General features: G+C 39.7%; 1 protein-coding gene and 1 long non-coding RNA gene across 2 annotated transcripts in view; both read left to right on the top strand.

Moving 5' to 3' along the window:
- LOC124232911 (mitochondria-eating protein-like) overlaps positions 1-15,046 on the top strand; it is a 40,436-nt gene extending 25,390 nt beyond the window's left edge. The window contains exons 5-12 of the mRNA XM_046649822.1: positions 2,508-2,603; positions 4,209-4,448; positions 6,386-6,692; positions 8,149-8,307; positions 9,145-9,320; positions 12,848-12,971; positions 14,776-14,859; positions 15,011-15,046. Coding sequence (XP_046505778.1) covers positions 2,508-2,603; positions 4,209-4,448; positions 6,386-6,692; positions 8,149-8,307; positions 9,145-9,320; positions 12,848-12,971; positions 14,776-14,859; positions 15,011-15,046 — 1,222 coding nt within the window. The remainder of the gene's footprint in view (positions 1-2,507; positions 2,604-4,208; positions 4,449-6,385; positions 6,693-8,148; positions 8,308-9,144; positions 9,321-12,847; positions 12,972-14,775; positions 14,860-15,010) is intronic.
- A 2,109-nt stretch (positions 15,047-17,155) lies between these two features.
- On the top strand, positions 17,156-19,793 carry LOC124232928 (uncharacterized). Its single transcript, XR_006886945.1, has 2 exons — positions 17,156-17,202; positions 17,510-19,793. It is a non-coding gene; the product is annotated as an uncharacterized LOC124232928 (long non-coding RNA).
- The last annotated feature ends 1,089 nt before the right edge of the window (positions 19,794-20,882 follow it).

Genomic DNA, 20,882 nt, shown 5'->3' with positions numbered 1-20,882 from the left:
TATTCTATTTTTTATTCAAGGCATCACAGATAACGGAGGCTGTTCCTCACTTTCTATGGTAGTCAGCTCTCCTCTCCTTACCCTGCCTACTTGTCTCTAAGGCCAGGGTGCTACCTGTTGTGGAATAGGTGGCCCATCCAGGAAGCTTCACAATGTCTAACCTGGTGGAGACTGGTTTGTTGTGACTCATTTCCAAAGGTGAAAACTCCAGTGCAGTGCTGAATGGGGACAGGTCTGCCCAGGTTTGATGAACCCTAGACGAGGGAAGACCACTAGATTTTACGCCTGGACTCTGGTTGGGAATCTCACCTGTCCTCATTTCTATATCCAATCTATTAGACTATCCTGTTAAATCTATCTCCTAAACATCTCTTACACTGGTCCCTTTCTTCTATTCTTCTACCATTGCCCTTGATACCTGTTGCCTCAACCAGTTGCCTTCCAACTGGCTACTCTGCTTTCATTCTTGTGCTTTCATTCTCTGCTACAATCCATTTTCCACACAGCAAATATTCAAAGCCACCCTCCTGCTTAAAAGCTGTTAGTAACCTCCTTTTACACTTCGGAGAAAATTCTGAACTCCTTCTCAGGGCTCTCACAGCCCTCCCTCTTCTCATACCAGGCTCCCCTCATCTAGTCTACTGTCTACTTCCTCACCGTAAGGCTTTGCTTTTTCAGAAAAATGGAAATCTTCCACTGGCTTTTTGCATGGCTGGCTCTTTATTATGCTTGAGGTCTCAGCTTAAATGTGACATCTCAGAGTCTGTGACCACCATACATTGAAAGATCTTTCTTCTCTTCTTTCTTTAATTCTCTTTCACAATGATCTAGGAATAGCACTTACCTCAATTTGGAATTTTAAAAAATTTGTTTGCATGTTTATAATCCACTAGACTGGAAGCTCCAAGGGGTCACTGTCTTGTATCATTATTTTGACCTGTTGTGTCCCCAGCACCCAGCATCATGGCTGGCACATAGTAAGTTCTCAATAATTTGCTTAATGAATGAATACATCTGTAAGAAAAAATTTAAATATGTTAACCTGCTTAAAACAAATGCTTGGCACATGAATGTACCTCCCTTTCTTCTCTCTGTATGTCACCCATGGGCGCCAAATTAGCACATATGTTTGCTTATATGTATATGTGCTCACTTATATATGCCATGTCTTGAGAGAGAAAAAAACTACTTTATCCTTGTTCATACTCTCCTTCCTTTCTTGGTTCTATTTTCTTCTTTTAATTTTCTACAATTTCTCTTGATAAAAATGTTCATTTTTCCCAAATATACTTCTTAAAACTATAGCATATTCACATTTGAGTTAAATCTCAGCAATTCCCTTTCAACCGCTGGTAGCCTTATGTGAAGTTATTGATACTTTGGATTTGTGTTAGATTTTAGATGTTTAGTTTATTCATTCTTCTTTTTTTTTAAATATTTACTATGTGACAAGCATTGTTTTAGGCACTTGGGATAAAGAGATGAATAACACAAAGTCCTTTTCCTCAAGTAGTTCCCAGTGTGTTTGTAATGAGATCATAAATGTGACCTAAGCATTGGAGGAGCTCAGGAGAGGGGGAGACAAACTTTGCTTGAGAGAGTAAGCCACGGCACTTGGAGTGGCCCTCGAAGGGAGAGGAAGACGGGTGTGAGTTTAGATAGTGGTGGCCCTCTCTTAACCTCAGGACCACTATGATGAAAGAGCCTGGATGTTCCAGGAAAGTAGGGTCAGAGAAGACAAGAAGCCTTTGCCAACCCATGATCCCTCACTGTACTAGAACATCTTAATTGGGAACCATTGGTTTTCATCTAATGTCATCCATCACACCCCCAGTTCTTTTTAAATTTTGATAGACCTAAAGAAATTATTATTTGTCTACAATGAAGAGAGTCCTTGAAACTAATAATGACTGAGTTATGTTGAAAACTCAGGAAAATCACGCTCCATAAGTGGTGGAAGTGAGAGGCAGGAAGACATGAAATACTTGGTAGTCAAGTGTTACTGTGGAGGACTTCATGGGTGGGCAAATAATTTTTTTTTCATATTTAGGAAGTCTGGGAAAATTAAGTCAAATGCAGCTCTATAGTGCAAAGTAATGAGAATAGGTGTTAGTATAGTGCAGAAAAATGGAGATTTTATAGAGAGGGGCAACGTGGGGATTTGGTGTAATCAGAGCAGTTGAATTAGGAGAGTGAGAAGAAGGAATTCAACAAATTCCATTGTCCTTTACATTCTAATTTTCATAATTATTACATAGTCTTGTAGGAATTGTAGCTCTGTTATTTCTTTTTGTTTGACATTGAGAAAGGATCCTAGCATGTTTTTGCATACAAGTGCACCATAATATTTGCAATATCATCTGATTGAATGCAGATGTCTTATAATTTGATCTTGTTTAAGTTGAATTTATATCATATGCCAAAATTTCCCAAGAGAACCTATGCCTTGATTTAGAAAGTCTGCCAATTTTGGAAAATCTGTCTTTAGTTACTGATTTCTCTTACAGTCTGGGTGCAACTGAAAAGACTCTTGAAGAAACCAAGAACAGATCGGCCATATCCCTTTTGGCTGCAGAGGAGGAAATAAATCAGCTAAAAAAGCAGTAAGAAAAAAATGACAGGATTATTGCAGCCTGCTGATTAATCTTTGAATTTAGCTTTTTTGGTGCTCCATTACAATATGAAAGAATCTGTTTACAATCGAAAAGGAAAGGCAGCAATATTTTTATTAATGTTTTATGTATTTTTCTTACTACAAAAACATTACCTATCTACCATAGACGATTTTCAAAGTACAACATAGCATAAAGGATCCTAAAAACCCTTTCATAATTCTAGAGCCAGTTACTATTACCATTTGCTATTTCTTCCAATTAAACATTAAAAGTAGAGTTAAGACTATAAAATAAGCATAAGTATGCAAGTTTGGACCCTATTTTTTCACTTAATGTTGTTTTTCTTTATTACTAAGAAAAAATACTGCATAACTCAGTTTTAAATAGGTGCATCACATTCCATCATTTGGATATTTTCCTAATATTGAATATTTACTTTGATACTAATTTCCAACATTGGAAATAACATTGTGGTAATTTTTGTGGCAAATCTTAATTTAAATTTCAGATTATTCTCTAGAGATAAATTCCTAGAAGGGAATTTCTAGAAGGAAAATTTGTAGAAAATAAACACTGATCCTTTAAGGTTATATTTTCCTGAATCTTAATTTTGATTTTTTACCCAAAAAAGAGCAAATGGGAGTTGTATTAAGATACATATGTATATGAATATCTTTCTATGACCTTCGCACATGTTCCAATTGTTCTGATTTCCTCAGGAACACCCATAACTTTTAGCTTGGAGTGCTGTTCTATTTCCTACTTCTGTCTCCTCTCTCATCATCATTTTCATCTGTTAGTTCCTATTTGATAAAACTTCTCACATGCATTGGTCATATTGCTCAGTGCTTTCCTATAGCACCGATTTTGTTCTTTACTGTTTCTAGTGCAGCTTTTAATTCTGCTATTGCATTTTTACTTTCTCCACATCCTTCTTAATCTTACCCCTACCTTTTCATCTTACACCATCATCATTTTCATCACAGCTTGTTCTCATCTTATGGCTTTTCCTCCTGTTTTATAATGGCCATGCCTCTCTGTATCTTAATGAGGATGCCAATCTTACTGTTGAAACTTTGTTTCTGTAATACATTATTTTCACAGGTCCACACTTCCATGTAGTATTGTGGAGGTTATTCAATTTCCATGGTAGTTTTTCCCCATATTCCATCTGTTCTGAGAATTGAAAAGCTAGTGAGGATAGAAGAATATATCTTTGACCAGCTTCTTGATAGGTTTTGGAAGTCAAAGGCTTCAGGAGATTTGCACAGTTAAAATCAGTATAGAAAAGTATGGCTAGAAGCCCACTCTGCTTTTGCTAGAGGATGTGAATGTGTATCCTTTCTTCAGGAGCCTTTTTCCATGCAAGCTGCAGACATGGAGTAGCGCCCTGATCCTGGCATTCTGCGCTTTGCTAATTTGTGTTTCTTCCTATGTATTTCCATCAGAGTTTTCTGATGCAATAATGGCATACTAAGTAGATTAGCTTCTGTTGTTAATTATACCAATTGTTGCTTATTATCTTTCTTGCATCCCTTCCTTCCTCTCTTTTCTTTCTTTCTTTTCAAATAAAAATTGTTTTTTTCTTTTCAGGCTTAAATCTCTTCAAGCCCAGGAGGACGCCCGCCATAGAAACTCACAGCATAGGAGCTCAGAGCACAGGCGCTCGGAGCAGAGGAAATCGGAGCCAAGGGGCTCGGAGCCGAGGGGTGCTGAAAAGCGGAGCAAAGACCCGCGGAGTATGGAAGTGATATCCGATTATGAGAAACAGCTCCGAACGCTGAAGGACGAGATAGCCGCTCTGTCTGCGGAAAAATCTGCACTCCAAGGAAGGTCTGACAAATTCTCACAGATCTTCCCATTTAAGCTTCTTTTGTTGAGTTAGTAATAAAAGCCTGGCTTGGAAAAAAAAGTAAAATGACACCCCGAACCCCAAACCTAACAATATGGGAAGTCTTGAATTGTAAATTGTTGGTTTTCTCTAACTGCACCCTTCCAGACAGAGAAAACCCCTCCTGGATTGCCAGTACTTGGGCGCTAATTGATTTTGGGCTAACAGTGAAACTTAAGGAATGAAACAGACACACAAAAGGAAAATTCTTTAGCTTAAAACCAGATTTGAGTGGGCCAATAATGCAAGAGGTGGCACCATGTCAAAAGAATGTTCCATAATATGAGGGTCCTGTTCTCTGAGGCCTAGGAGTCCTCTCTCCAGCGATGCCCAGCTGTCACGGTACTGTAGGGCATTTCTGTTTTGTAGCTCACTTTGTTTGATGGAGTATGCAGATGTTCTTGTGAAATCCCTGTCTACTGATGCACAGAACATTAAGATGGGTCATTCTGACAGCGTTAAGTGAGGACAAAGGAGGATGTTCCTTTCTGGAATCTCTCCATTTTCCTTGTTCTTTCTAACAACTCCCTCCTACCCTCAACATGCCCTGATTCAGAGGATCAAAGCCACCCCCACCTTTGGTCCCCATTCCCCTAAATGTCACCTTAACCTTTCATTTTTTGGAAGTACTCCACCAGTGTTGTGCTGGTGCCAGCTTGTACTGCCTCCCAAGAACCGATTCTGGGTATTTCTGCCTAACTCCGAGTTCAAGGACGTCACATTGATAGCTTGAAATTGGCTATGGTGGGAGTATAAATTTGTTGCACCATGGAAATTGGCAAACACTGGAAATGAGGGCTTTTTTTTTTACCCCTTTAGAGAGTCTGCTTTGCACTACCTTTTTTTTTTTTAAAAAGATTTTATTTTTTTTCCTTTTTCTCCCCAAAGCCCCCCGGTACATAGTTGTGTATTCTTCGTTGTGGGTTCTTCTAGTTGTGGCATGTGGGACTCTGCCTCAGCGTGGTCTGATGAGCAGTGCCATGTCCGCGCCCAGGATTCGAACTAACAAAACACTGGGCTGCCAGCAGCGGAGCGCGCAAACTTAACCACTCGGCCACGGGGCCAGCCCCAGCTTTGCACTACCTTTTGCCCTATAGTTTCTACTACAAAACTTCCCTTTTTGGGGCCCCATTTCCTTTAGTCTAGCTAGTCTGATAATTCACTCTGTGCTTGGTAGCAGCATACGTTTCACTGATATAGCCCTATACAATTCACAAGTACATCACATGTATTAGCTCACTTGATCTTCCAGCCCCCGCCCCCACCCCAACATAGGCAAAAATTATGTAGGTGGAAACTGAGGCTCTGGAGAGGAGAAATGGTTTCAAATGTTCCCATTGCTATGACTTGGTGGAGCTGGGGCGAGAACACAGATCTTCTTCCTCATTGTTCCACCAGTGTTCATCTCATTTTATACCATAAGGCTCATGTGATGTGAGGTTGGGGTGAGAAACAGAGAAAATCTGACTTCTTTCGCTCTGGATCTTCCTAGCTGTGTTTCTCTGGGATAGCTCTATTAACTTTTCTGATCTTTAAATTCCTTGTCTGTAAACTGGTGAACGATCAATGCTGGCCTCACCCAGCTGCTTAAAGGATAAATTGAGGTGCTGAGTGACTGCAAGTGCTTTATAAATTCGAATTCACCATGCAAATGTAGGGTATTGTTTCTTGGTTGTGGTCATATTTGAGGCCTGGTGGAGACACTGCCTCGATCAGGCCTAGCGGGGAGGTCCTGGAAGTGGCCTCTGTCACGGCCTACAGGGGCCCATGGCTCCTGGGTAGTATTTGCAGTTTCCGTGGGGAGAAGAAGCAGAGTCCAGGAACGAGAGAGAAGTGAAGCAGAGCGCTTCCCTGATGCTTGGTTCTTGCTTCCCAACAGGTCCACCAGGAGCCGGTCTCCTAGCCCTGCCCCGCACAGCCGCAGCCAGAGCCGTAGTCAGAGCCGCAGTCAGAGCCGCAGTCAGAGCCGCAGCCGCAGCCGCTCCGCCAGCCCCTCCACCGCGGTCGCGAAGATCAGGAGCCCGTCCCCAAATCGCGCCAAACTGTCCAGCGTTGCGCGCAAGGCTGCCCTCCTGTCCCGCTTCAGTGACGCCTATTCCCAGGCCCGCCTGGATGCGCAGTGCTTGCTGCGGCGCTGCGTCGACAAAGCCGAGACCGTGCAGCGCATCATCTACATCGCCACCGTGGTACGTGACGCTCCCGGGGCTGCGCTGCAGGCGAACGTGGGCGCCGCGGCGAGAGAGCGGTTTGGTAAACTGAGCAGTACAGCTTAAAAAGACTGGTAGATCCTGAGGTCACTGAGGAGGGTGGGATTTCCACCTGTCCTTTCCATGTCCTTCTCTCCCTCTTTCCTCTTGTCCCTTCCTTCTTTCCTTCCTTCCTTCCTTTCATTACAGATATTTGGGATGAATCATCTTCACAATCAGTAACTTCATGTATATTAATATTTATGTTGAAGTACCCATAAATGCAGGTCTATCTCAAATGGGTATATATACAAAGTTGATTCGCACTGAATCTCCTATATGGGCCATACACAGTGGATATACTATTGTAGTCATTTGTTTCCTTCTGTTCTTAGAAAAATCAGAAGACTGTTTTTGTGTTAACTCTTTGTTTAACTAAGTGCAGTTCCTAAAACTGCTAACTTGAGCAGCTGCTTGAGTATGGCAGATTAAAAAATGCTCATATACAATCCTTGATTCCCAAAGCAAATGCATTTATTCAGTGGGAACCATATTGAGATACTGAGTCCATTATAAGGACAGTTAATATAAAAAAACAAGACAGAACATGGTATGAGAGCAGAATTATCAGAATCTCCTGAACTTTGTCCTGTATTTATTCATTTATATCAAGGATCAGCAAACTATGACCTGTGAGCCATACCTGGCCCAGGCCTGTATTTCTAAGAGAAATATCACTGAAGAACTAAGACTATAAGAATGGTTTTACATTTTTAAAGGGTTGTAAAAACAAAGTGACAGAGACAGTATGTGACGTACAAAACCAAAAATAGTTACTCTCTGGCTCTTTACAGGAAAATGTTTGCCAACCTCTGGTTTATATAACTAAGAGTTAATTACTGAATTGGTTAAAGTTCTGTCAGTACAGAGCACGTTTTTCATGCATAACTGAGTTTTCCCAGTGTCTACTATATAACAGGCATTTAATAAATATTTGTTGAATTAATATATTCCAGGAAACATGCCAGACACTTGATATGTGTCTATGTATGACAAAACACTAGATTGATAATTTTCTCTTATTTCTCCACCAGTAATATGATATTGCTGTGTGATCATAGCATCAACTGGCACTTTTCAAGTATTTAGGTAACCACAGATGATTTATTTCCTAAACCTCTGTGCTGTCCTGTTTCCTACACTCAGGATTGCTAGAACAATGGTCAAGTGTTTTGAAATTAGTGAATGTGGATAGTCATATATGTATTTACATACTTTTCAAAATTTAGATAAGTATTTTCTCCCAGATTAAAAATAGTTTTGACCACTGTGTTTAGTTATCAGAAGACCGATATGATGTTGAACTTTTGGTGGGCATTCTTTCGTCATTCCTTGCTTTGGACTTCATTACCCCCCTCCTCCCACCAAATAAATTTCCTGCTTTTTTGATGTGCAGGAGGCATTCCATGTAGCTAAAATGGCATTCAGACATTTCAAGATCCGTGTGAGAAAATCACTGACACCATCTTATGTGGAGTCAAATGACTTTGAGGATGCTGTCTCGGATTATATCATTTGTCATCTTGATCTATATGATTCCCAAAGCAGTGTTAACGTAAGTGTTCGGTCTCTTATTGGGTCTGGTTTGCTGCTGCTGTTGTTACATTGAATACTAATAATTCAGAAATCCATCCAGTGCTTAGAATTGCTTCTATGTAATGGAAGAGTAGAAGTGAGCAGCATCCAATTTACTTTGTAGAACCAGTCATGATTGGCTGTTTCTTTCTTAGGCCTTTTATGGGGGAAAACGTTCTGAGCTTTATAGTTCTAGTCTTTAGATGGGCCCTTAAGATTGGAAGATAGGATACACTAGTGCTTAAGAGCCTTGGGAAAGATAGATGTGAATTTGCTTCCTGGCTCTGCCACTTACTAGCTGTGAGACTTTGCACATTTACTTAACCTCTCTCTGCTTTAATTTTCTAATTTTTAAATGAGAGCAACAATGGTCATGACCTCCTAGAGTTCTTGAGAGGATTAAATGAAAGAAAGCAGGTAATTTGCTTAGCACAAGATTTGGTGCCTAGTAAACTCTCAATAAAAGCAAGCTATTATAATTGTTATTATTATATATGATGAACAAGTCAGGGTTCTTTTTGGCACATCGTATAACTTGCCCAGAATAGAACAATAAAGAAATAATAAATAAAAGCTACTGAGGGTTTTTTCTTTAGTTGTTTTTTGGGGGGGGCTTTAGTGTGTCATTTGTACTCTTATCTTTTCTCCTTCCCTATTAATGAGCCTTTCTCCTTTTGGTACATGCACTCTTTTTTTGTTTAACTGTTGTCACTCACAGACTCTTTTCCCACCTCACATCAGTCATAATGTCCTTAGGATTGTCAGAGTTTCTTGTCACAGGTTGGTAACAAGGTGATGCCATCTTTTTGTTTTTCAGGATGTGATCCGAGCCATGAATGTCAATCCCAAGATTTCATTCCCTCCTGAAGCTGACTTTTGCCTCCTCAGTAACTTCATCCAGGAGATATGTTGCATTGCTTTTGCAATGCAGACTTTAGAACCACCCCTAGATATTGCATTTGGGGCCGATGGAGAAGTTTTTAACGATTGCAAGTAAGAGATACAGGAGCAGAACCTAAGAGATTCTTTATAAATAAATGATCTTATCTGTCTTCCCTGGGAACAATTTAGGGAAAAGAACTCTGGGGGGGGGGGGGGGTGGGGTCGGGGGGCAGTCAGCAAACAGTGCCTGATCTCCGGGCCCTGCCATTTCCTTCTCTGTGCTACAGGGCAGGGCCCTCTCCTGGTCATTTTCCTTCTCACTCAAATGTGATCTGGAGATGATTTTATGATTTCCATGGAACATAGTGATCTTGGGGAGAACTAGTGAGTACCTGGAGCCTGCCCAGAACATTTTAAAAGAAAGGTGCTATATAAATACAAACATGTACTACTTTTTATTGTTAAAAAAATTCTTTTTATTGAGATATAATTGACATGTAACATATTAGTTTCAGGTGTACAACATAATGATTCTATGATTCAATGATTCAAGTCTAGTTAACATCTGTTTTTTTTCTTGTGATGAGAGCTTTTAAGATCTGCTTTCTTAGCAACTTTCAAATATGCAACACAGTATTATTAATTGTAATCATCATGCTGTATATTACATCCCTGACTTATTTATTTTATAAGTGGAAGTTTGTACCTTTTGACCTCCTTAACCCATTTTGCCCACCTCCCATCCCCACCTCTGGCAACCACCAATCTGTGTTCTGAATCTATGAGCTTGGTTTTTGTTTGTTTCTTTGTTTTTTTTTAGTTTTCACAGATAAATAGGATCATATGGTATTTGTCTTTCTCTGTTTGACTTAATTCACTTAGCGTAATGCCCTCAAGGTCCATCCATGTTGTGGCAACTGGCAAGATTTCATTTCTTTTTATGGCTAATATTCCATTGTATGTGTATACCGCAACTTCTTTATCCGTTCATCCATTGATGGACACTGAGGTTGTTTCCATATCTTGGCTATTGTAAATAATGCTGCAGTGAACATGGAATGCATGTATCTTTTCCAATTAATGCTTTTGTTTTCTTCGGATAAATTCCCAGAATAGGAATTGCTGGATCATACGGTAGCTCTATTTTTAATTTTTTGAGGCAGCTGCCTTCTGTTTTCTGTAGTGGCTGCACTGCTTTACATTCCCGCCAACAGTGCATGAGGGTTCCCTGTGATATCCTGACCAGCACTTGTTGTCTCGTCTTTTTGATAGTAGCCATTCTAACAGGTATGAGGTGATAGCTCCTTGTGGTTGTGATTTGCATTTCCCTGATGATTAGTGATGCTGAGCATCTTTTCATGTACCTGTTGGCTGTCTGTATGTCTTCACTGGAAAAATGTCTATTCAAATCCTCTGCCCATTTTTTATTTGGATTGTTTGGTTTTTTAGTTTTTTTGCTTTTATTGGTTTTTATTGCCTTATTTAGGCCAGGTTTCTCAAAGTGTGGGGTATGGATCACTTGCATTAGAATTACTCAAGATATTTGTTAAAAAATGCAGATTTCCGGATCACATGCCATGATATTTTATGTGGTAGGTCTGGAGTGGGGCTCAGGAATCTGCAATTGAACAAGCACTCAGGTGTTTCTCATGCACACTAACATTTGAGAGTGACTGCTCTAGATTCTTTTATCGAGGACCATTCAATTTCTACCAACTTTTACGTGGTAAATATTTCCTTTATAAATTAGAAGAAATTAAATTAATTTAGAACATTTTACTGAAACTTTATGAGATCTTATGATGTAGTTGGAGATCATCTGGGAGGAGGCCAAGGTAGTGGCTAAGAATGGAGGCTCTGGTGTCAAGCTGCCAGGGTTCAAATCCCGGCTCCACCACCAATTAGCTGTACCATCTTGGGCATGTTACGTAACTTTTCTGTTCCTTAGTTTCTTCTCTGTCAAAAGAGGGAAATAATGGTACCTACCTCCTGGGGCTGTAGAAGGTTAGTTGAGATCATTCAGATAAAGCGGTTAGGATGCTCCCTGGCATGTAGTGAGAATCCAGGAAATGTTAGCTCTGTCTGGGTCTTTCTTCAGGCTGTACAGCTATGGGTTGGTGATAGCCCATTATCCCTGTGAGCTTGTTGATGACAGAGGCCACATACCTTTCTTTGCTTATGAAATCACAATGATGGCATTTCCAATTGCCTTATAAAATATCATATTTTCTTGCCATTTCCATGTCTAGTTTTCTTCAGATCACTGCTCCCAGCGTGCATCCACTCATGGAAGAGCTGGATATTAGAACATTACACTGCAGTTGGGTCTTTTTTATTCTCTCACAGAACATATCATCTTCACCCCTCTTCTTTTATTCCTTTTCCTTTACAAGATGCATCGTACCCCTCAGAAATATTCACCCATTTCAGTTTATGGAATCTGCACATTTCACAGACCTCTGGTGGGCCTCCTGCTGACCTGCCTTTAGTCAGAGGATCATGCCGCCTCTTGGGGGCACTGTACTCCTGGATGACTGGAGCTGAAACTGGAGTTCCTAATAGTGATTGCATTTGTTTGGCAGCCTTTCACACATTTGAGAGCAATTACTCAAATCTTCTTTCCGGCCTTCTGGCTTCGGGTTTTTTTCCATATGACGGGGGTTTGAGACTTCTTGACAAATAGACTGGTTTCCTTGGCCTGTGCTCCATGGTCTTCTGAGTATTCCTTTTTGGAAAGTGTCCACCCTGACTGTAGTCCCGTACTGTGAACTGACTAGCCTAGAGGCACTGACACCCCTTCTATTCTTGTTCTCTATTTTCAGCTAATTTGTAGGAGATTTTCTTTGTCTTATTCAGCTATATAACACTGGTGATTCATTTTGAGGTCAACTAAAATCTATTATATTTGTACTTGTGCTGTGATTAAGCCATTTATCACCTCTATCTGTGCAATTAAATGCTTTTTAGAGTCAACTGCAGGGCCTCATATGTGTCCACATTATATACTATCTTATTAGATTCAGCTTATTGTTCCAGCCTATTGAGCTAGTTTTTGATACTGTCCTCTGTTTTTTTTTTTTTCCTACCCACTCCCCACCTTTGAACATTTTTTTCTACATTTCATGCAAGTTATTGATGAACATGTTGATTTCTCACAGGATTGAGAGAGAGACCTTCACACCTTCATTCAGGTTCTCATTGACCCATTAATCACCCCTCTTTGGATATGATCGTTGAACCAGTTTCTGATTCACCTACTTAAGTTAATCATCCACCTATATTTCTCTTATTTTGTCCACAAATATAGCACGAGAAATCTTGTAGGAAGCCTATGGGACTTCAGATCGTCTTCATCTCTAGCATTTCCCTGAATTGCACCTCTTGTAATCCTGAGAAGAGCAGGAACAAGATTAGCTTGACGTGACTTGTTCTTAGTGAGTCCATGCTGGGTCCTTGTTATCACTGGTTGCTATTCTAAGAGCTCACAACTGTCTCTTTAATAACAGAATCAGGATCCATATTTATTTAGATCTGAGAATAATCAGAAGTGAAAATTTACACTGACGTCCTCCCCTTCGCCAGTAATGCTGCATAATTGCTTAATTTGTCTTTCTTGTTCTTTTGTGTGTTTAAAATAGGTACCGTCGCAGCTATGACTCCGATTTCACTGCTCCCTTGGTCTTGTATCACATCTGGCCTGCTCTCATGGAGAATGACAATGTCATTATGAAGGGAGAAGCTGTCACCAAGAGAGGGGCTTTTGTACGGTGGCCTTGCATAGTGACAATTCATCCCAAGTGTTTGATTCACAAGTTCGAGAACGTTTATAAACCCAAAGATTCTATAAAAGAAGTTCAAGAAGGGTTGTTTGCTAAAACTTCATACAAAGGAGAGAAAAGGGAGTGGCTGGAAAAGAACAGATTCTCTTCTCTGATTCTTCCACAGTTCTTCTTAATTTCCAGGCAGTAATTTCTTTGTCGCTTTATTTATAAGGTGGAACTGGTCATATTTGCCACCTCCATCTTAGAAATATTGTGCTATTATAAGGGCAAACCATTTGTGCTCACCTTATTGGAGACACTCTGTAACTCTAAACGTTTAAAAGTGAGTCACTTTCAGGAAACAGTCTGACAAATTTTTACTGACAGTTCTCCATTTTGGGAAATGATGAATGTGCCCTGTTTTTCTCTCCTTGGTATGATGTGTAGGGAGGGGCGGGATGGAGAAAAAGAGGGCAGAAGGGGTGAGGGGAGAGGAGCCGATAAGTTTTGGATGGTTGCTTCCCATAGACATTGGTTGTAGAATGTTTTGAACTCGTTAAACAATTGGGCAGCCTTCCAAGTGGAGTCTTAGGGGTGGGTGTGTGTGTTGTGGTGGGGATGGGGTATGGGAACTGGGGGCCACGGGTGCTTGGCTGTTCTGTATAGTTATGCAGTTTTTAGACGTCCTAGAAAGAGCTAAGTAAATTCTGAAGTGAAGCTCCTCAGTCCAGAGCAAAGCCATTATCTGAATGATCTCTCTTCCTTCTCTCTTTGAACTGCAGAATAGGGGAAGTGCTTCATGGCAGCTTTTCACACATATAGTGGAGAAGGGGAGTAGTGTATTTTAAAGGAACTTAAGAAAAGAGTTTTTGCACCATAAACATCCCACTATAGCTAATAGTATCTCTATAAATTATTGTATGCTATGAAAGTTGAGCCAATAGAAACTGGGTTCTGTTGATCTGACAAACATACATGTTCTACAGTGAATGAGCTCATAAAACATGCTCCTTGCCACTACAATAATCACCTTCTGTTAAGAAACTCTTACTGTAGGCTGTCTGCAGTGCAATTTGGAAGGGAGGGAGAGAAAACAGTCAACTATTCTTATGTTCTACAAAAAATAGCAATTGTCTTTTAATTTCTCTCTCTCCCATCAAGCATATCGCCAACATTTGCCCAAGCTTAAACTCCTGAAACAAAACGAGAATACCCTAAAAGGAAGAACTTGGAAAAAGAAAGAGTTGAATGAAGGGAAATTTGTAAGAAGGCTTTTATAGTGAAATCTCATTATAATGAATATAGTTTTCTTCTTATTCATTCATTTAGTTAGAGAGTAGATGGGCAGCAGTGGTGACTCACTCATTCGTTAATTCAGTACATTCAATAATATTTACTTATTCAGTAGTTATTTATGAGCCCAGCACTGTGTTTAGGTGCTGCGGGTTCAGCAATGAACAAAACACACAAATCCCTGCCCACCACGGGGAGCTTGCATTCACCAACACTTGCAAATTTGAATGTAATTTCTAACGGCTTACTCATCAAAACAAAATTCTACTAGCACCAAGAATTTGAATATCCCATGGTTCATTGAAATGGGATTTTATTTGAGAAGTACCCTGAAGTTATTGTCAAATATTGGGGAGCTATGGGAAGTGACAGGAGTGAATGTTGTGCTGATGACCAGTAATGGGCGAGTGTAATCATATCAGCAAAACCTCTGGTTCTATGGGATGTGCATATTGTTTTGAGCCATGTGACCTTTCACAAACTATGGACTATTTTTCTCTCTCTCTTTTCAGTGGAATTCAGTGCGATCTGTAAGTCGGTGTCGCAGCAGGAGTCTAAGTCCCATCTGCCCCCGTAGCCATGTTGGTTTAAGCACAGTATGTATCTGTCTAATCATCTTTACATAAAATCATCCTACAGTCAATATTTTTCTCTTCTAGAGTTGCCTATAAAAGAGGTGATCACAAGTCTATGGGCAGAAAGGGAATCTGTTTCAATAACCCCAAACTGATTTTTATACCACCTTAGGCGAAGGGATTTATCATTTTTGAAAGAAAGAAGTAGAAATAGTTTTTTCTTAGTTGAAAGAATACTAGACTTGTTTCATAGTTTTATTTTTATCTTTGAATCAAAATGACTGTGAGATATCAGTTAGTCTTCTGAATGGAGACGGGACCCTTAGTCAATGGATCTCTGCACAGGTCCCTGGTTCCTCCAGGACTTATTGTTGGAGAAATCGCTCAAATGGTCTGGACTTCAATAGTATATAAAGGGCATTGCAGGCATTAATTTTCTTCCAAACTTCAAAGTAGGAAGAATAAGATTAATCTCTTTGTGTGTTAGTTCTTAAGAGGATTACTAACACTTCTGTCAAAGAAAAAAAATAAGAACAAAAACATCTCTGAAAATGATGGAGATAACATCCCTAAAAACATTATTATGATTTACCACTGTTCACTTATTCCACAAATAATATTTAGTCAATGCCTTTGAATACAGGGCTGGACCAAGACATGGGGACACCAGATAGGCTTACAATTTGTTGTTCCTTTGCACAAAAATTCTTTAAATGTTTGTTCAACCTAGTTTCAGGGAGAGTAGTGGAGAAGGAGAACCACATCTGGCAATGCTCCACTTCTCTGAAATCACCTGTAGTAATGCAACTCTACTCTAAATTTCTAAAACCCCCTCAGCAAGACAAAACCGAAGACAAAAATAAAAATCTCTGCAGTTAATAAGATCCACCTTTCTTCCTGAGCTTAGCAAGCATCTATCGTTACTCCACCTACTCAAGTAGGTGTTGGTACACTTACTTGATAATGTCCTTATAAAGCATTCCATCTGTATCTGATGAATGTGAGATTTCGGGGAGGGGGCACAAAAATCACTAAAACATGGTCTCTTCCCTGAATGGGTTTCAATATAAGAAGATCAATATGATTTAAACCACGTAACTGAATGTGGTATACGATGCAGTCCACAAAAGAGGCCCAAAGGGCTAGAGCTATCGGAGGAGGCAGAGATGCCTTCTGGATTTGGTGGTGAGGAAGACGTTCATGGGGACACTGGTTTTTGATCTAACAGAATTTCAATGGGCTGGGAAATTGGACAGGGATAATCAGGTGGAGGAAATGACCTGAGAATGGAAAAGGCATGTATCTCACACAGTTCTTTTGCTCTTGGAGGTTTTAATATAACTTAATTATCCTTTTTCATGAATAAATAATTACAGTAGGTAAAAGTGAAAGGATAGCACATTTAGTGGACAGATCAATAAAAAGGAAATCTTGAGAGTTTTTTTTAAGGTATGCTTTTTGGTGAGGAAGACAGGCCCTGAACTAACATCTGTTGCCAATCTTCCTCTTGCTTTTTTTCCCCCTCTCCAAAGCCTCAGTGCATAGTTGTATATATCCTAGTTGTAGGTCATTCTAGTCCCTCCATGTGGGATGCTGCCACACCATAGCCTGATGAGTGGTGCCTAGATCTGCTCCCGGGATCTAAACCAGCAAACCCCGGGCCACCGAATCAGAACATGCGAACTTAACCGCTTGGCCGCGGGGCCGACCCCAGCTTCCATGTTTATTAGTGTCTATTTATCTAAAGTGTTTAAAAGCTCAGAGCAAGAATGATGCTTATAGTCAGTTATTTCTGAGCTGTGACAGATTTTTAGGTATAGGTGGTGGCTTTTGCTTAGTGAAAGCAAAGGTGAGATTTGAAAAATGATTCTTTTCTGGTTGTCCTAATAGGGCAGCATTTTGGACATATAAAATAATTCAGATAAACAATTTGCCAGAGAGTATTTGATCACTTTAGCTTTAATTAGCTAATAATAATAATAATAATAATTTTTATTTTCTAGAAAGCATTGAATTCAATATGGCCACTGAGCATCCAATCTCAAAGTCATTAGCAACCACTAAAAAACAACAAAAAGCAACAAAAAACTAGGTCATCGAGGCCAGCTTTTAATTAATAATATAATTTAAATTGAATGCCCATTTCCTTCAGGAAGTATGAAAGTAATTGCAGTGCTCAACCTTAGGGGAGAAAAATCATAGTTCTAAAGTGCCTCATAGCAACTATTTAGCTGGTTTTAGGGAAAAAAAGGTCAAGAGGATTCATTCTCTGAGCTCCACCTACTGTGTAATTCACATTACACTTTTCTGTTTTCCAGATTTCTCGCAGCCGGAGCCCTTCTCCAATAAGATGCGTATTGCCCAGTAAGTGGGATGGTTTAGATGGAACAAGTTTTCTGCTTTTTAATGCTCTTTTTAGTACTCAGCATTGTGCAGCAAAATGAATGTTTTGCTCCCTAGGGAATATCTTTTGCCTCCACCTCACTCTTCATTTCTGGGCTTTCTCACTGATGGTACTTGAGCAGGTCCCATGGGTGACATGGGAGCAGCCTCCCACTGAGAGATCTTATTGACATAAACCCAGATTAACCACCCTGCTTTCGTTTCGGTCCTCCCAGAAGAAATTCTGAGAAAATGACCATAATAATGAACTCTTTATTTTTCTCCCTAGGGTTTTAAAACCATCAGCCGTGTTCCTTTGCCACAGTACATCTGCAACAGTCAGCTTCCCCAGTGCCTCCATCCGCCTGCTGTGTCTGCCTCCGACCTCATTTAAGATAATGTGAAAGGCAATTCTGTGTATCACTCCACACAGAGAGTTAAATGTTTTGGCTTAGCATGTTTGTAACTTCAGATATATTGCATTTTATTTTATTTTATAGGTACAAATTCCATTAATTTGATAAAAAACAATTGCATAGGTGTTTAGGATCATATTCATTCGAAGCAGAGTCTATTACACAGGTTCAGGATTTTCATCCTGAAATACCAGGCCTTTTATGGCAACTATGTGAACAAAAGTGGAAAATCTTTACCATGCTGAGTCCAAAAGACAAGATGAGTCATTTTAGCTTATAAGTTGATCACGAATATTATAATGGCTGGTATTAGCTTTAACATGAAAACAATATTGTTGTTTTAATCTTCCTTTAAGGTTTGGAAGACAGCCCTAATCTCAGGTTGGTGGACTCGTAGCTGTAGCTGTGACTTCAGGCTAAATGTAGATGATGATTTAAGAGAATACAGTTTGTTGGCTTGCTTCTCTTTTCCTACTTTGAGAGTGCCCTGTATGACTTAGTTGAGTACTATCTGTTGAAGCCACTGACTTGAGAGAATTTTCTTGCTTCATAAATGTGGAGCAGTGATGTGGCTAGAAGCCAGCTTTGAGATAAATGCTAATTACCTTGTGTTTATCTTCTGGGAAGGTCTCATACTGTTTTAATGTTTTAATAAAAGCCACTGGGACATGCCCTTTATCCATTCCACCTAGTAGTTCACGACTTCAGACCTCCTATGAACTCCATCTGACTAGAATACCTAAACTCAAGCCCTAGAACTGGGGCACCATTTATTGATTTAAATTGAGTGTATATCCCTTAGTTTCTTCAGCCTAAAGTACTGTTGAAAGTTCAAGATAATAATGGAATATGGCTTTCTCAAGATAATGGTCTTTCTGCTTTTTTTTCACTTTAAAGCCGACCTTAAACAGATGCCTTACGAGTGCCTTCTTTCGCCGTGTGCCTTTTAGAGACAAGCTCTGAATTGGCCAGAGCTCAGTTTGCATAAGCTCAGTACAAAAACCAGCGTGTGAGGCTTTTAAGGTGAAAAAAATCCCAACTTCTCTAAAGCATCTTGTCCCTTGTGCTGGGAGGGAGAGACGACGGACAGACCACCTCAGTCCCTGCCCCTTGGGTCTAATGGTCATCAGCTCATTCTGAAAGGTGCGATTCATTCTCCTCCCTCTGTGCATTTCTGTGGGCATCACTTGGAGGCAACGCAGTGTGCTCTAAGGAGAACTCCGTGTCCAGTTTGGTCCTCACCTTGCTTTGTGGTCTTGAGCACGTTACTTCACCTCTCTGAACCTTAGTTTCGTTGTAGAGTAAGAAGGCTGGATGAGATTATGGTTTTCTCAACCCTCCAAGACTCAGTGTCCCCTTTTATAAAAAATATTTTTTTCTGGTTATTCTGAAAGGAAATTCAAAGTTAACATGATCTGCATTGTGTATATACTTTTAAACAATGAATATAGTACTCTGCCTGTAATATAAAGCAGAAAAAAAAGAAAGCAGTTTTTAATAAAATAAAATGTATTTCAGTAAAAAGCTTGGGTGTAACCATCCTAGAAGATAAAATCAAGTTATCAGATGCTTGCACCTGTGTGTGGAACACCCTATCTGCTACAAATGCAGATCATTACATTGGCAACATCGCTAACAGTGTTGTCATTGGATATGATTTTCTGAAATGGTGGACAACTCCTGGTAGTTTTGAACAAAAATCTTACAGTTGTGTCTTGATTATCACAGTAAATGCATTCCTAGAAAAATCAGTGTACACTCAAACCATGTAACAATTCCTTTGTGTTATATGTTAAACGTCTTTTCTAAAATCTCACTAAGTAATGAGAATGCCTAAATATCAGAATTTTTGTTGTATGTATGAATGTATGCCCTGATTTGGAAAAAGGTCACATGTAGCTCAGTTTATTTGATTTCTACCCTGTCTGGCCAATTGCCATTTCTCAAGTTTCTGATTTGAACTTCAACCACACAGGGAATGGTGAATAGTCTAGAATAATTTTTGGAAAGGATTCACAAAACAAAGGAGAGTGACCTATACTCATTTATCTGGGCATATACCTTAACCTTAGTAACTTTGAAAAATGAAAACTTTTGTACCTAAGTGTCAATTTCTGTATTATCGGTTTAACATCTACAAGTAAAATCAAGAAAAAGGATGCTTCTGTATCTGGAGGTTCTGTGCCATGACATGCTTTCTGTCCAGATTCCCAAGTTCAGCTATGGCCTTCACCCATCTCCATTCTGTGAGGCCTGAACCAGGGCCACAAATTCGTTCAGTAAATATCGACTGCACCCCTGCTCTGGGGTTGACTCTGTGATTGCTGCAATTCAATAAAGTAATTGCCAGCTCTAGTCTGTTTTACTCACAATGTGATGTCATCATATTCAAGACACTCTCTCTGAGTAATGCTTAAGCATTTTCATGGAGCTTTCCCATACCTTCTTTCAGTTACTTCCCACAGCAAATCCAGGCATGTCTTCAATGTTTTCAGTAAGGAACCTCTTCATCCAATACGCCATGCAGTCTTCTTTCAAGGCCTTTTATTTTAGAAGGATAGTCTATCCTATTTTCTTTTGTTCTGCCATGGCTTGTAGCACCAATTCTTTTGTTTACTGGTTTGCTCATTCATTCATACACTCAAGAAAGCTTATTCAGTAAGTGATACCTCCTGTGTGCTAGATACAGTACATCTTGCTAGGGATATAGTGGTGGACAGGATTCTGGCCCTTATGGAATTTCATGTCATGTCCAGTTGGATTCCTTGGTGATTTTCCTGTCATGGAGAGAATATATGATGGAAGGAAGAAAAAAATTGAGTCAGAACAGCAAATTTAAAAGAAAGAATGCCACATATCAGTTGAAGAATTCAAATACCTTAATTTGGGGGACAAATACCTATACATCAGAAAGTTATGCAAGGCAATAGAAAAGTGCGATGACTTACAGAAGAGAATGTAACAGCGTAACTTGGCTATGTTATCCACAGGTGTAACACAGTCTTTTAACAAATGTCTACTAAACCTATGATCCTAGAATCATCAATAATAAAATAAACGTGGGGAGGAGGAGCTCATAAGATCAGTTCCAACACGTCCCATGACCACAGCTGTGTGTTCCACCTGCTGTATTCCTGAGTAACCGGGCAATTAGGAGATCATTTTAATTCACTTTTAGGCGCCCCACAAATCCTTCATGAGGCAGATTGCTGCTAGTAGCATTCTATAAAGTTTAGGTTGAGTGAA

The sequence above is a fragment of the Equus quagga genome, unplaced genomic scaffold, assembly GCF_021613505.1.
Source record: "Equus quagga isolate Etosha38 unplaced genomic scaffold, UCLA_HA_Equagga_1.0 146_RagTag, whole genome shotgun sequence".
Taxonomy (NCBI): domain Eukaryota; kingdom Metazoa; phylum Chordata; class Mammalia; order Perissodactyla; family Equidae; genus Equus; species Equus quagga.
Note: the sequence above shows the minus strand (reverse complement) of the source record. Positions and strands in the feature narration are given on the sequence as shown.